The sequence below is a fragment of the Mustela nivalis genome, assembly GCF_964662115.1.
Source record: "Mustela nivalis genome assembly, chromosome: 19".
NCBI lineage: Eukaryota > Metazoa > Chordata > Mammalia > Carnivora > Mustelidae > Mustela > Mustela nivalis.
This window is the reverse complement of record NC_139038.1, coordinates 6,809,813-6,823,162: the sequence shown is the minus strand read 5'-3', so window position 1 is coordinate 6,823,162 and position 13,350 is coordinate 6,809,813. Positions and strand designations below refer to the sequence as shown.

Sequence of the window (13,350 nt, the reverse complement as noted above, 5' to 3'; positions counted from 1 at the left end):
GGTCTGTGAATCCTCAGTTTGTTTTGTGATATTAAGAGTCACTTATGGTTTGTCTCCCTCCCAATCCCATCTTGTTTCATTGATTCTTCTCCTACCCACTTAAGCCCCCATGTTGCATCACTACTTCCTCATATCAGGGAGATCATATGATAGTTGTCTTTCTCTGCTTGATTTATTTCACTAAGCATGATACGCTCTAGTTCCATCCATGTTGTCGCAAATGGCAAGATTTCATTTCTTTTGATGGCTGCATAGTATTCCATTGTGTATATATACCACATCTTCTTGATCCATTCATCTGTTGATGGACATCTAGGTTCTTTCCATAGTTTGGCTATTGTGGACATTGCTGCTATAAACATTCGGGTGCACGTGCCCCTTTGGATCACTACGTTTGTATCTTTAGGGTAAATACCCAGTAGTGCAATTGCTGGGTCATAGGGCAGTTCTATTTTCAACATTTTGAGAAACCTCCATGCTGTTTTCCAGAGTGGCTGCACCAGCTTGCATTCCCACCAACAGTGTAGGAGGGTTCCCCTTTCTCTGCATCCTCGCCAGCATCTGTCATTTCCTGACTTGTTTATTTTAGCCATTCTAACTGGTGTGAGGTGATATCTCATTGTGGTTTTGATTTGTATTTCCCTGTGAATCACCAGGTTTACACACTTCACCAATGCCGAGTGATATGGAGCACTTTTTCATGTGTCTGTTGGCCATCTGGATGTCTTCTTTGCAGAAATGTAATATTCAAATTGGCAAAGAAGTCAAACTCTCTCTCCTTGCAGATGTCATTATATTTTATATGAAAAACCCAAAAGACTCCACCCCCAAACTACTAGAACTCATACAGCAATTCAGTAATATGGCAGGATACAAAATCAGTGTGCAGAAACCAGTTGCCTTCTTATACACTAACAATGAAAATATAGAAAGGGAAATTAGAGAATTGATTCCATTTACTACAGCACCAAGAACCATAAGGTAACCCAGGAATAAACTTAACCAAAGAGGTAAAGGATCTGTACTTGAGGAGCTACAGAACATTCATGAAAGAAATTGAAAGTCACAAAAAGATGGAAAAGCATTCCATGCTGGTGGATCCAAAGAAAAAACTTTGTTAAAATGTCTATACTGCTTGACTTATTTCGCTAAGCATGATTCGCTCTAGTTGTGAATTGTGTAAACCTGGTGATTCACAGACCTGTACCCCTGGGGATAAAAATATATGTTTATAAAAAATAAAAAATTAAAAAAAAATGTCTATACTGCCTAGAGCAATCTATACTTTCAATGCCATCCTGATCAAAATTCCACCAGCATTTTTCAAAAAGCTAGGACAAACAATCTTAAAATTTGTATGGAACAAATTGCTAAGGAAATGTTGAAAAAGAAAAACAAAACTGGGGACATCACGTTACCTGATTTCAAGCTTTGCTACAAAGCTGTGATCACCAAGACAGCATGGTGCTGGGACAAAAACAGACACATAGACAAGTGGAAAAGAGCAGAGAGCCCAGATATGGACCCACAACTCTATGGTCAAATAATCTTTGACAAAGCAGGAAAAAATATCCAGTGGAAAAAAGACAATCTCTTTGATAAATGGTGCTGGAAAAATTGGACAGCTATGTATAGAAGAATGAAACTTGACCATTCTCTTACACCATACATAAAGATAAACTCAAAATTGATAAAAGACCTCAACATGAGACAGGAATCCATCAGAATCCTAGAGGAGAACATAGGCAGTAACCTTTTCAACATCGGCCACAGCAACTTCTTTCAAGACATGTGTCCAAAGGCAAAGGAAACATAAGCGAAAATGAACTTTTGGGACTTCATCAAGATCAAAAGCTTCTGCACAGCAAAGGAAACAGTCAAAAAAACAAAGAGGCAACCCATGGAATGGGAGAAGATATTCACAAATGACACTACAGATAAAGAGCTGTTATCCAAAATCTATAAAGAACTCCTCAAACTCAACACACAAAAAAACAGATAATCACATCAAAAAAATGGGCAGAAGACATGAACAGACACTTCTCCAAAGACATACAAATGGCTATCAGGCACGTGAAAAAATGTACATCATCATTAGCCATCAGGGAGATTCACATCAAAACCACACTGAAATACCACTTTATACCAGTTAGAATGGCCAAAATCAACAAGACAGTAAACAACAAGTGTTGGTGAGGATGTGGAGAAAGGGGAACCCTCTTACACTGTTGGTGGGAATGCAAGTTGGTGCAGCCACTTTGGAAAACAGTGTGGAGATTCCTTAAGAAATTAAAAATAGAGCTACCTTATGACCCTGCAATTGCACTACTGGGTATTTACCCCAAACATACAGGTGTAGGAAAAAGAAGGGCCACCTGTACCCCAATGTTCATAGCAGCAATGGCCACAGTCACCAAACTGGAAAGAGCCAAGATGCCCTTCAACGGACGAATGGATAAAGAAGATGTGGTCCATATATACAATGGAGTATTATGCCTCCATCAGAAAAGATGAATACCCAACTTCTGTATCAAAATGGATGGAAATGGAGGAGATTATGCTGAGTGAAATAAGCCAAGCAGAGAGAGTCAATTATCATACAGTTTCACTTACTTGTGGAGCATAAGGAATAACATGGAGGACACCAGGAGATGGAGAGGAGAAGTATAGTTGGGGGAAATTGGGAGGGGGAGATGAAGCATAAGAGACTGTGGACTCTGAGAAACAAACAGGGTTTTGGAAGGGAAGAAGGTGGGGGGTTGGGTGAGCCTGATGGTGGGTAGTAAGGAGGGCACATATTGCATGGAGTACTGGGTGTGTGCATAAACAATGAATCTTGGAATACTGAAAAAAAAATCATAAAATAAAATTACAAAAAAATAGGAAGTTAGGTTGGTAAATAACTGAAGGCAACTTATCTAAGAACAAAACAATAATGGAGAGTCTGCTCACCCAGTCACTACAAATTATAATTTTGAAGATATATCAAACACATGAAATGCATAGGAGAGAATATCAGATGAAAATATAGACACAATGATCAGAAATATGCAAATAAAAAGACTTGGAATTTTTTAAAAGTGATGGCAAAATTATCAATTATTTCTTTTTCCTATTTACTAAAATAAATTTCCTAGCTATACTCTAAAGGAAATATTATTTTAAATATTATAGAGGTCCTTGATAGCATTAGGTCAGAAAACTTTGAAACTAAAAAAGAGAGAGAGAGAGAGAGAATAAAGTCATACAGAGAAACATGTACAATTCATTTAGACATATTTTCTATTATATATATTTATTCTTATATGTGGGTCCCAAGTTAAGTTTCTTGGGCTTCATATAGGTGACATTCCTAGGCAGCAGAGCATGCCCACTTTTGCACATATCTCATACAAACCTGACTCCATGTGTGACCCATCCTTATCAGCCTGACCTCATGACTATCAGTATGGGCTGTTAATGAGAATCTGTCACCAGCATGAGGTTTACTTTAAGCTTAATTACATCACCATTTGGCATCTTGTTTTCCATAATAAATCATTTGCATTTACTAGAACAAAATGAAAGATTTCCCAAAAGTCCTATTTTTTTGAATTACAAAGAAATATCAAATGATTCTACAATCACATCTAAAAATGGATGACATGAAATGCTACCCATCTCCAGAAAGTATTCTAATATGCAAAAGCTTTCAGTGGGAGTCATGTACACTTAGCATTGAAGCAGTAATAAAAGTTAATGAGGTGGCACTCAAGTCTGCTCTTTCAGCAGCCTGATCATATTTCTTGGATGATTCCCCTTGTCCCATCCTATTTGTTCAAAAACACCAGGGTAGACAAAGGACAGTGCTTTTGTGTTACCATATGTATATTCTTGATCTCACATGGCCTTAATATTGCTTCCTCTACTAGTTAGTTCAGTTGAGATTCCTGGGACCCACCCCACATCCTCCAGATTCAGATTCAGTGTTCCTGGGGGATGGGGCTAAAGAATCTGCATTTTTAACAAGCTCTCCCAGGTGGTTCTTATCCACAGCCAACCATGAGAATCATGTACTAAGCACAGAACTAAAGCCCACGATATAAGACTGGCTCCATCCAGAGCTGACCAGGACTGAATGTGAGAAGGGGCAGTGGAGCTGAACCACTGGTTATCCAGAGATCTGGGTTCTTTCCATGCCACCATATTGCTTATGGGCCAAAGCAACTCAGCAGAGTCCTGTGGCTTCTGAGGATGTGACCAGAGAAGATAAGGAGGTACGGAGGGGTACAACACTGGCTGTGAGCAGCCCAGCACCATGTATACCTCTCCAGACCCAATTCACACTTAGACCTGCACACCTGGTGACACGTGAGATCCCAGGAATCAGAGGTTCCAGAAGTTTTACTACAGCAGTCTTTATCCCAAAGGGCTCTTGACTGAGACTGTTAACACCATGGGGGCTTCATCATAATGAGCCTATCCAATGGAAGTTTCCAGAATACTCACCCCCACATTCTTCCATACTTTCTAAAACATTCCGTGTCAAAAACAGAAACACCCTGTAAGAAGAAATGAAACATATTACTAAACTAAATGTACTGAGTCCTACCTCTAATAGGGACAAAAATGACCCAGACCGCATGAAATGCAACTTACTACCTCTCACTGGCAGTGAGAGGGAAGCTCTTATTCACAGGTGTCTTACTGGAAAGGAGAGAAAACAAGAAGATATTGAAATGGAGAAATTCAAGTCCCTCTTGAATCCCCTCCAAGTGTTGCAGACACTGAACAACTCACCCTGTCTGTCAAGGCTACAGAACCTCTATATTTCTGGCATGTTTGGCTTGTGCATGTGTTGTCTCTAAATCTCAGAACCCTCTGAATTACTACCTCAGGGCCATGTGGAAAAACAAGAGCTGAGTCCTGCACACACTGAACCCCCAGTCAGCATCCTGTTCATTGATCTCAAGAGCACAACTAAAATTCCAATGGATTTAGGAAATTAAGACACCAGTGACCTCTTTTCATCTAGCAAATTTACATAACTCTAAACATGTTTGTTGAGTGAGAAAGTGAGAGATCAGCGAATGAATGATAAGGCAACCTCACTTTTCACTCATCCAGCTCCACACAGAAAGGGGGGACCAGGCCACCACTCCACAAGGGGGAGAACAAATTAGAACACTTGATAGGAGTTTTCAGTTTTGTCATTTAAGAAAAAACAAAACTTCCTGTCCCTACATTTCAGCTGTGATTTTGATGTTCTAATCATGCAAAACAGGGTCCCAGAAATGTGGATCTTGGGGTGCTGGTACTAAGAAGTTGATCTTGGGGTGCTGGTGCTAAGGAGTTGATCTGAGAAAAGTGTAAAGGAATTACTGCTTTTTTGGAGAGAAAAAATCCGGGAACTTACTGATGATAATTGGGCACTGAGGGTCTCAGTGGGGAGAAGTGGGATCTGAGAAACAAGTCTCATGTCTGGGGGAAAGGAACTCCACAGTAGAGAGCAGCCTGCACATGAGACTGCCAGCTCCCCCTAAGATGTGAGCTCCTAACATTCTGTTAAGGGGCCAGGCCTTGGACAAGGCATAGAAACTAGATGAGCCACAATGGCTCCACAACATCAGTCTGTGTATCTGTTAGTATATCCCATTCAGTACAGTAATTTCTTAGTAATTTTTTCAGAGCATCTCTTTTCTAGTGATTTTGTATGAATGGTCTATGTTTGTGTGAAAACAACACATGCATACACACAACTCAATCAAATGTTAAAATCTGAAGTCAGTAGACAAGCACCATCCTCCCTCTCTGCTCAACTCACCCAGAAGGGGCCCACAATGAAGGTAGAAAAGTAAAGCAGAGAGCTCTGGGTCAAACTCTCAAATCCCCCAGAGATGTCACCGTTAGCAATGGGTGAGTTAGAGCTTGGAAATAACTCTGGGGGGCTGGCAATTCTTGAGACAGTTCAAGTGTGTGCACATCTCCAAAGGTGAATTTGGCCTGCCCAATAAAACGAAGTTCCAGAGCTATTCAGCAAAACAAAATGTTGTCCAGAGCGTGTATGATGAACAGAAAAGTCTGACTCTAGCATACACAGCTTAAAGGACCACTAGCATGGATGCCCTTGATACTTTTCTCCTCATACCAAGTATGGTGGTACCTTCCAGGTATCTGCACCTGCAGGAAATAAAAGCTTCTTCTCAATGCTCACAAGCTAGAACAGTAAGCCTGAGTTGAAGCAGCTAGACAGCTGGGCTGCCCACTGAGGCAAACTCTGAGACTCCTAACAGCAGAAAATAGAGCCCTGGGGTAGACCTGGCCATGTGTTGGGTGGAGCCTATGACACCACTTCTGGAAAGTCTGAAACCTAAGCACTTCTCGTGGAGAGGAACATTTTTACAATGAAACTAAGCTGGGATTTGCAACCATAAAAAGCAGAAGAGGGAGCTCAAACAACACTCACCTTACGGTAGGCCAGAGCAGTTCCCACAAAAGGCAGAGGTTTGGGCCCAGGAATTCCCAGCTTCTTAAAAAGTCCATGTGTGGAGGTCCCATATCTATAAAGTAAAAGAAAAGGCCAGGTCACAGGGATGGTGTAATAAGTGCTGGGGCTGGTCAGTCACTGACACAAAATGAACAGGTAAGGGGAGAGTTAACATACAGGCAAGAAATAATAACAGCAATTCCAATGGCAATACTTATATTCACTCATCATCTGCTTTCCCACCTCCACTAGGCCTCACAAAAAGTAAGGATGATTAGCTAAGAGCAGCTGAAATCTTCACAGTTCCAACCCTAAAGTGAAGACTAGGTGTTTCCATACTTGAGAACTCCTGGAAGGTTCATGCTGATTTCTTCCAGGAAATTCACTCATGCTTATTCAGTAAATGACTCTTCCATGATCTGGGAGATTCTCATTCTAGATGGAAAGAGAAAAGACTGCTTCTCTCTTCTGATGAGGAGATTTTATTTAATTGCATCCACTTAAAAGCTGAGGGTTACTGAGAACTTAGAATGATAATGTTCATACAGTTTGCTCGGAGACTTTTGTGTTTTTCCTTCCTTATGAACCCTGTTTTTTGTGGGAAATGGTCCTTCTTAGATCTATATTCATAAGGAGGGTTTGAGCAAGACAGTATTCTCATTGATATACAATGAAAACTGTGTCCAAGGCTCCACTGGCCTCATTGAAAAGTGAGATGCTTTCAGCACGGTCCTATTCTGTTGTCAGGCACTCTGGTTCTCTTGAGCTGCAGAGAAGGAAGACCGATCCATATGTGCCCTAAATGATACCATATAAAAGAATCAGTAAGGAAACAATTCATGTCCATACCATTCTTCCCCTCATGTCATCTGATCCTCCAACCTGAGATACTCCTCTGCTCAGCACACTACCAAATACACTTTTTTTTTTTTTCAAGAGGGTCACTCACAAAGCAGTTAGTTTACCAACTCTGTGCATCAGCTCTCTTAGAAACCCATTATGGATGGTGTTCCCTAAGGCAGGCCTGCCTGTAATCATCTCTCATTTGCCATGTGTGGAAACCCACAACTGCATCCTTGCAAGCCTTCACTTAGGCGTTGCTGACAGATGGCAGAGTAGAGTAAAAAGGATGAGGAAAGAGGCTCCAGTAACCATTTTAATCATAACTTGCTAAGCCTACAAGGCTAACCCCCACAGTCACAAATGAGGACAGTATGGTGGGAAAGGATGCTAGGTAGACATTGTTACATGCCCTACAAGTCTTTCAGCTAACAGACAGGGGGCCTTCCAAAGTCTAGATACCTCCAATTGACAGCAGAATACATGTTATGCAATATAAAATAAGTAATGACAAAATGTTCTATAGAATGGAATGAAGACCTTGTCTCCTCATCTCTGGAGTGTAGCTTTTAAGATAGTACAGTTTCCAAACAATCTGTACAAATCCAGCAAATCTTATGTTATAAAATAGTCAAACAAATCCACAAATTTCATGAATGGACATGTATTAAGGCACCAGCAGAGGGCCTTACCAAGACCCAGCTGAGTGTCTGGATCTTTACTCCAGAACAGTAGGACACATGAGTATCAACTCCAGAACAGGAGGTGGCCTTGGCTAGTTCCACCTCCGTTCTTTCCTTGCCATCCCCACCACAACAATCAATTCCTGTTTCTAAATATTTGACAGGGTCCATGAACCCCCAAGTGAAGCCAAGCATGTGAGTGAATGTGTCAGCAACACTGGACCCAGGGAAATATCTGCTTCAGTTTCTAAACTCACATGGCTCGATAAAAAGGCAGAGGGTGGGCTGGGTGAATTTTTCTGATTCTTTCCAGTTTCCCTCTTCTTTTTTTTTTTTGTTATTAAAGAAGTAAATATTTTTTAATTAATTTATTTATTTTCAGCATAACAATATTCATTATTTTTTCACCACACCCAGTGGTAGGGATTATAGAGGGCACGGATTGCATGGAGCAATTTCCCTCTTCTTGACAGCACCATGCTGCTGGTGGCAAAAAGGAAGGGGCTAACAATAGTGCCATTCATTTTTATTGCCATTACATTGCATGGCATGCAGAAGGCACTGTCTACAGCTACTGACATGTGGCTACACCCGTGTCCTCTAAGTCTACTGCTTTGATTGCATGATAGTGACTATATCCAGGGACAGCCCCACTGCCAGACAGACTTCACACAGTGGGGCTTATATGGTGGTCCTGTTCCCTGACTTGCAGTCCCGTGACAACCTTCTGTAGGATCAGGATCAAGGAGTATCTCGTGGAGGTCTGCTCTGAGGGAGGAATATTCTCCCACTCCACCCCAGAGTCCTGCCTGGATGCCTCTCTTATCAATACCAGCTCACAGTATTACTACTCACCTGTGCTGAGAGGTTAAAATAACCTGCTGGAAAGTAAACAGTCAATAAAACAAAGAGGCAACACATGAGAAGATATTTGCAAATGACACTACAGTCAAAGGGCTGGTATCCAAAATCTATAAAGAAGTTCTCAAACTCAACACCCAAAAAACAAATAATCAAGTCAAAAAATGGGCAGAAGACATGAACAGACACTTCTCCAAAGAAGACATGCAAATGGCTAACAGACACACGAAAAAATGTTCAACATCATTAGCCATTAGGAAAATACAAATCAAAACCACATTGAGATACCACCTTATACCAGTTAGAACAGCAAAAATTAACAAGGCAGGAAACTACAAGTGTTGGAGAGGATGTGGAGAAAAAGGAATCCTCTTAACACTGTTGGTGGGAATGTAAGTTGGTGTAGCCATTTTGGAAAACAGTGTGGAGTTTCCTCAAAAAGTTAAAAATAGGGGCGCCTGGGTGACTCAGTGGGTTAGGCTGCTGCCTTCGGCTCAGGTCATGATCCCAGGGTCCTGGGATCGAGCCCCACATCAGGCTCTCTGCTCAGCAGGGAGCCTGCTTCCTCCTCTCTCTCTCTGCTTGTCTCTCTGCCTACTTGTGATCTCTGACTGTCAAATAAATTTTTTAAAAAATATTTTTTAAAAAAAAGTTAAAAATAGAGCTACCCTTTTACCCAGCAATCGCACTACTGGGTATTTACCCCAAAGATACAGATGTGGTGAAAAGAAGGGGCACATATACCCCAATGTTCATGGCAGCAATGTCCACAATAGCCAAACTGTAGAAGGAGCCGAGATGCCTTTTAACAGATAAATGGATAAAGAAGATGTGGTTCATATATACAATGGAATATTACTCAACCATCAGAAAGGATGAATACCCCCACCATTTGCTATGACATGGATGGAACTGGAGGAGATTATGCTAAGTGAAGTAAATCAAGCACAGAAAGACAATTATCTTATGGTTTCACTTATTTTGAGCATAAGGAATAGCATGGAAGACATTAGGAGAAGGAAGGGGAAATTGAAGCCGGAGAAATCGGAGGGGGAGATGAACCATGAGAGACTACAGACTCTAGGAAACAATCTGAGGGTTTCTGAGGGAAGAGGAGTGGAGGGATGGGTTAGCCTAGTGATGGGTATGAAGGAGGGCACATATTGCATGTAGCACTGGGTATTATAATATGCAAACAATGAATCATGGAACACTACATCAAAAACTAATGATGTACGGTATGGTGACTAACATACATAATAAAAAGAAGAATTTGGATATCCTCTTTTAGGAAGTGACTTGTCTTTTTCTGTTGGGATGTCCATTTTTTTTTCTTATTGATTTGTAGAAGTTGTTTCTACATTGTGGGTAGGAGTTCTATATTAGATATATGTATTACAAATACCTTCACCCACTCTGTAGCTCATCTTCCCACTCTCCTTATGGAATCTTTTCTTTAAGATTTTATTTATTTGACAGACAGTGATCACAAGTAGGCAGAGAGGCAGGCAGAGAAAGAGGGGGAAGCAGGCTCCTGCTGAGCAGGGAGCCCCATGTGGGGCTCGATCCCAGGACCCTGGGATCATGACCTGAGCTGAAGGCAGAGGCTTTAACCCACTGAGCCACCCAGGTACCCCTCCCTATGGAATCTTTAAATGAACAGAAGTTCTTACCAATCTTGTCCCTTTATAACTAGTTGCTTTCTGTGTTCTATCGATAAACTTTAGGTTGCCCCTAGGTAATAAAGATATTTTACTTTGCTTTCTCCCAAAAAATTAAAAAATTAAAAATACATGTACACCGGCTGTGCACATTTATTTATTTATTTATTTTCAATTTTTTTAATTTATTTTTTATTTTCAGCAGAACAGTATTCATTATTTTTGCACCACACCCAGTGTTCCATGCAATCCGTGCCCTCTATAATACCCACCACCTGGTACCCCGACCTCCCACCCCCCGCCCCTTCAAAAAATGCACATTTACTTAAAAACATACACAACATATATCCTAGAAGCATGCATGTGGACAGTAAATTCATATTGCCAACATTACTCTAGAAGGCTGAGGTTATTACGCAACTTTATAGTCACAACTGCTAAACCAACAGCCCTCTTCAGAAAGAATATGCTAGAAATAGGGATGGCTCAGTCAGTTAAGTGGCTGTCCTTGGCTCAGGTCATGATTCCAGGGTCCTGGGATCGAGTCCTACATTGGACTCCATGCTCAGCAGGGAGACTGCTTCTCCCTCTGCGTGCCACTTCCCCTGCTTGTGCTCTCTCCTTCTCTCTCTCGGACAAATAAATAAAATCTTAAAAAATAAATATATATTAACTTTTAAAAAGTTTTTTAATATGCTAGAAATAGTTTGCCTCAGCAAAAAAAAAAAAAAACTATTATTAAGTAGAATTAAATTAAACCACATCAGTTACTCCTAAATGTCATCACACAGAAACTGTGTTACCACAATACCCAGCATTCCTAACCTTTCTCTCAGAAAATGAAAATGAGGTATCCATGTTCTATGTTCACATCCTCATGATTTCCTACTCTTAAAAAAAGTGAAATTGAGGCACAGATCACATGTTACATGGAGAATCTATCCCTACCCACATTGTGAAACTATCCTTTCCCAACCTGCTCCATGATGCCGGTAATCTCACCACTAAAAGGAATTGCTCTGCTAAATGTTTTGATTCCTCTTCCAAATGGCTAACAGACACATGAAAAAATGTTCATCATCATTAGCCATCAGGAAAATTCAAATCAAAACCACAGTGAGATACTACCTTACACCAGTTAGAATGGCCAAAATCGGGCACCTGGGTGGTTCAGTGGGTTAAGTCTCTGCCTTTGGCTCAGGTCATGATCTCAGGGTCCTGGGATTGAGGCCCACATCAGGCTCTCTGGTCAGCAGGGAGCCTACTTCCCCCTCTCTCTCTGCCTGCCTCTCTGCCTACTTGTGATCTCTTTCTGTCAAATAAATAAATACAATCTTAAAAAAAAAAATAAAGAATGGCCAAAATCAATAAGACAGTAAACAAGTTGGAGAGGATGTGGAGAAAGGGGAACCCTCTTACACTGTTGGTGGGAATGCAAGTTGGTGCAGCCACTTTGGAAAACAGTGTGGAGATTCCTTAAGAAAACAAAAATAGAGCTACCTTATGACCCTGCAATTGCACTGCTGGGTATTTACCCCAAAGATACAGATGTAGTGAAAAGAAGGGCCATCTGTACCCCAATATTCATAGCTGCAATGGCCACAGTCGCCAAACTGGAAAGAGCCAAGATGCCCTTCAACACACGAATGGATAAAGAAGATATGGTCCATATACAATGGAGTATTACGCCTCCATCAGAAAGAATGAATACCCAACTTTTGTATTAACATAGACAGGACTAGAGGAGATGATGTTCAGTGAAATAAATCAAGGAGAGAAAGTCAATTATCATATGGTTTCACTTACTTGTGGAGCATAAGGAATAACATGGAGGATATTAGAAGAAGGAAAGGAAAAGGGAATTGGGGAAATCGGAGGGGGGGACGAAGCATGAGAGACTTGGACTCTGAGAAATAAACTGAAGATTTTGGAGGGGAGGGGGATGGGAGGTTGGGGAACCAGGTGGTGGGTATTAGAGAGGGCACAGATTGCATAGAGCACTGGGTGTGGTGCATAAACAATAAATCTTGGAACACTGAAAAAATAATTTTTTTAAAAAATCCAAATCAAGGGGGCGCCTGGGTGGCTCAGTGGGTTAAGCCGCTGCCTTCGGCTCAGGTCATGATCTCAGGGTCCTGGGATCGAGTCCCGCATCGGGCTCTCTGCTCAGCAGGGAGCCTGCTTCCTCCTCTCTCTCTCTCTCTGCCTGCCTCTATGCCTACTTGTGATCTCTCTCTGTCAAATAAATAAATAAAATCTTTAAAAAAAAAAATCCAAATCAGGGAGGGGCCTGGGTGGCTCAGTCAGTTAAGCATCTGCCTTCAGCTCAGGTCATGATCCCAGGGTCCAGGGATCAAGCTTCACATCAGGCTCCCTGCTCAGTGGGGAGTCTGCTTCTCCCTCTCCTGCCACTCCTCCATTTGTGCACTCGCTCGCTCTCTCTCATTCTCTCTGAGAAATAAATAAATAAAATCCTTTAAAAATTAAAAATAAAATAAAATTCAAATTGGCTTTCAGGATCTGTCTTTGTGGCTGCTGGCAGATTTCATATGGGCGGGGGGGACAGAATCTTTATACTGATGCTAAACCTCCAAGACACTGGAAAGAAAAGGTGAAATGAATAAAATTTTAAGAAATCAGCCAAGTCCATTGGGGAGGGTATTTGCTTGGGTGAATGCTGTGAAGTGTGTAAACCTGGTGATTCACAGACCTGTACCCCTGGGGATAAAAATATATGCTTATAAAGAATAATGAAAAAACCCATAAGCTTAAAAAAAAGAAATCAGCCAAGTCTCCTCACCTCTAAAGATGCTCATTTAGAGTTCAAGAGCTCTGCATA

General features: G+C 41.2%; 2 protein-coding genes across 4 annotated transcripts in view; both read right to left on the bottom strand.

The window, feature by feature from the left end:
- The window catches only part of LOC309854061 (cytochrome P450 3A12), a 45,874-nt gene that overhangs the window by 31,749 nt on the left and 775 nt on the right, over nt 1–13,350 (bottom strand). Inside the window, exons 2-4 of one of the 3 annotated variants that reach the window (XM_082712756.1) lie at nt 6,806–6,901; nt 6,446–6,539; nt 4,489–4,541 (exon numbers count right to left, since the gene is read on the bottom strand). The exons of 1 other annotated variant lie outside the window; for it this stretch is intronic. In XM_082712756.1, the coding sequence (XP_082568882.1) occupies nt 4,489–4,541; nt 6,446–6,539; nt 6,806–6,828 (170 nt within the window). In that variant the 5' untranslated portion in view covers nt 6,829–6,901. The remainder of the gene's footprint in view (nt 1–4,488; nt 4,542–6,445; nt 6,540–6,805; nt 6,902–13,350) is intronic. One more of the 3 variants, XM_082712755.1, reaches the window with a different exon arrangement.
- LOC309854063 (cytochrome P450 3A12-like) overlaps nt 1–13,350 on the bottom strand; it is a 106,883-nt gene that overhangs the window by 92,761 nt on the left and 772 nt on the right. The gene's annotated exons all lie outside the window — the stretch shown is intronic.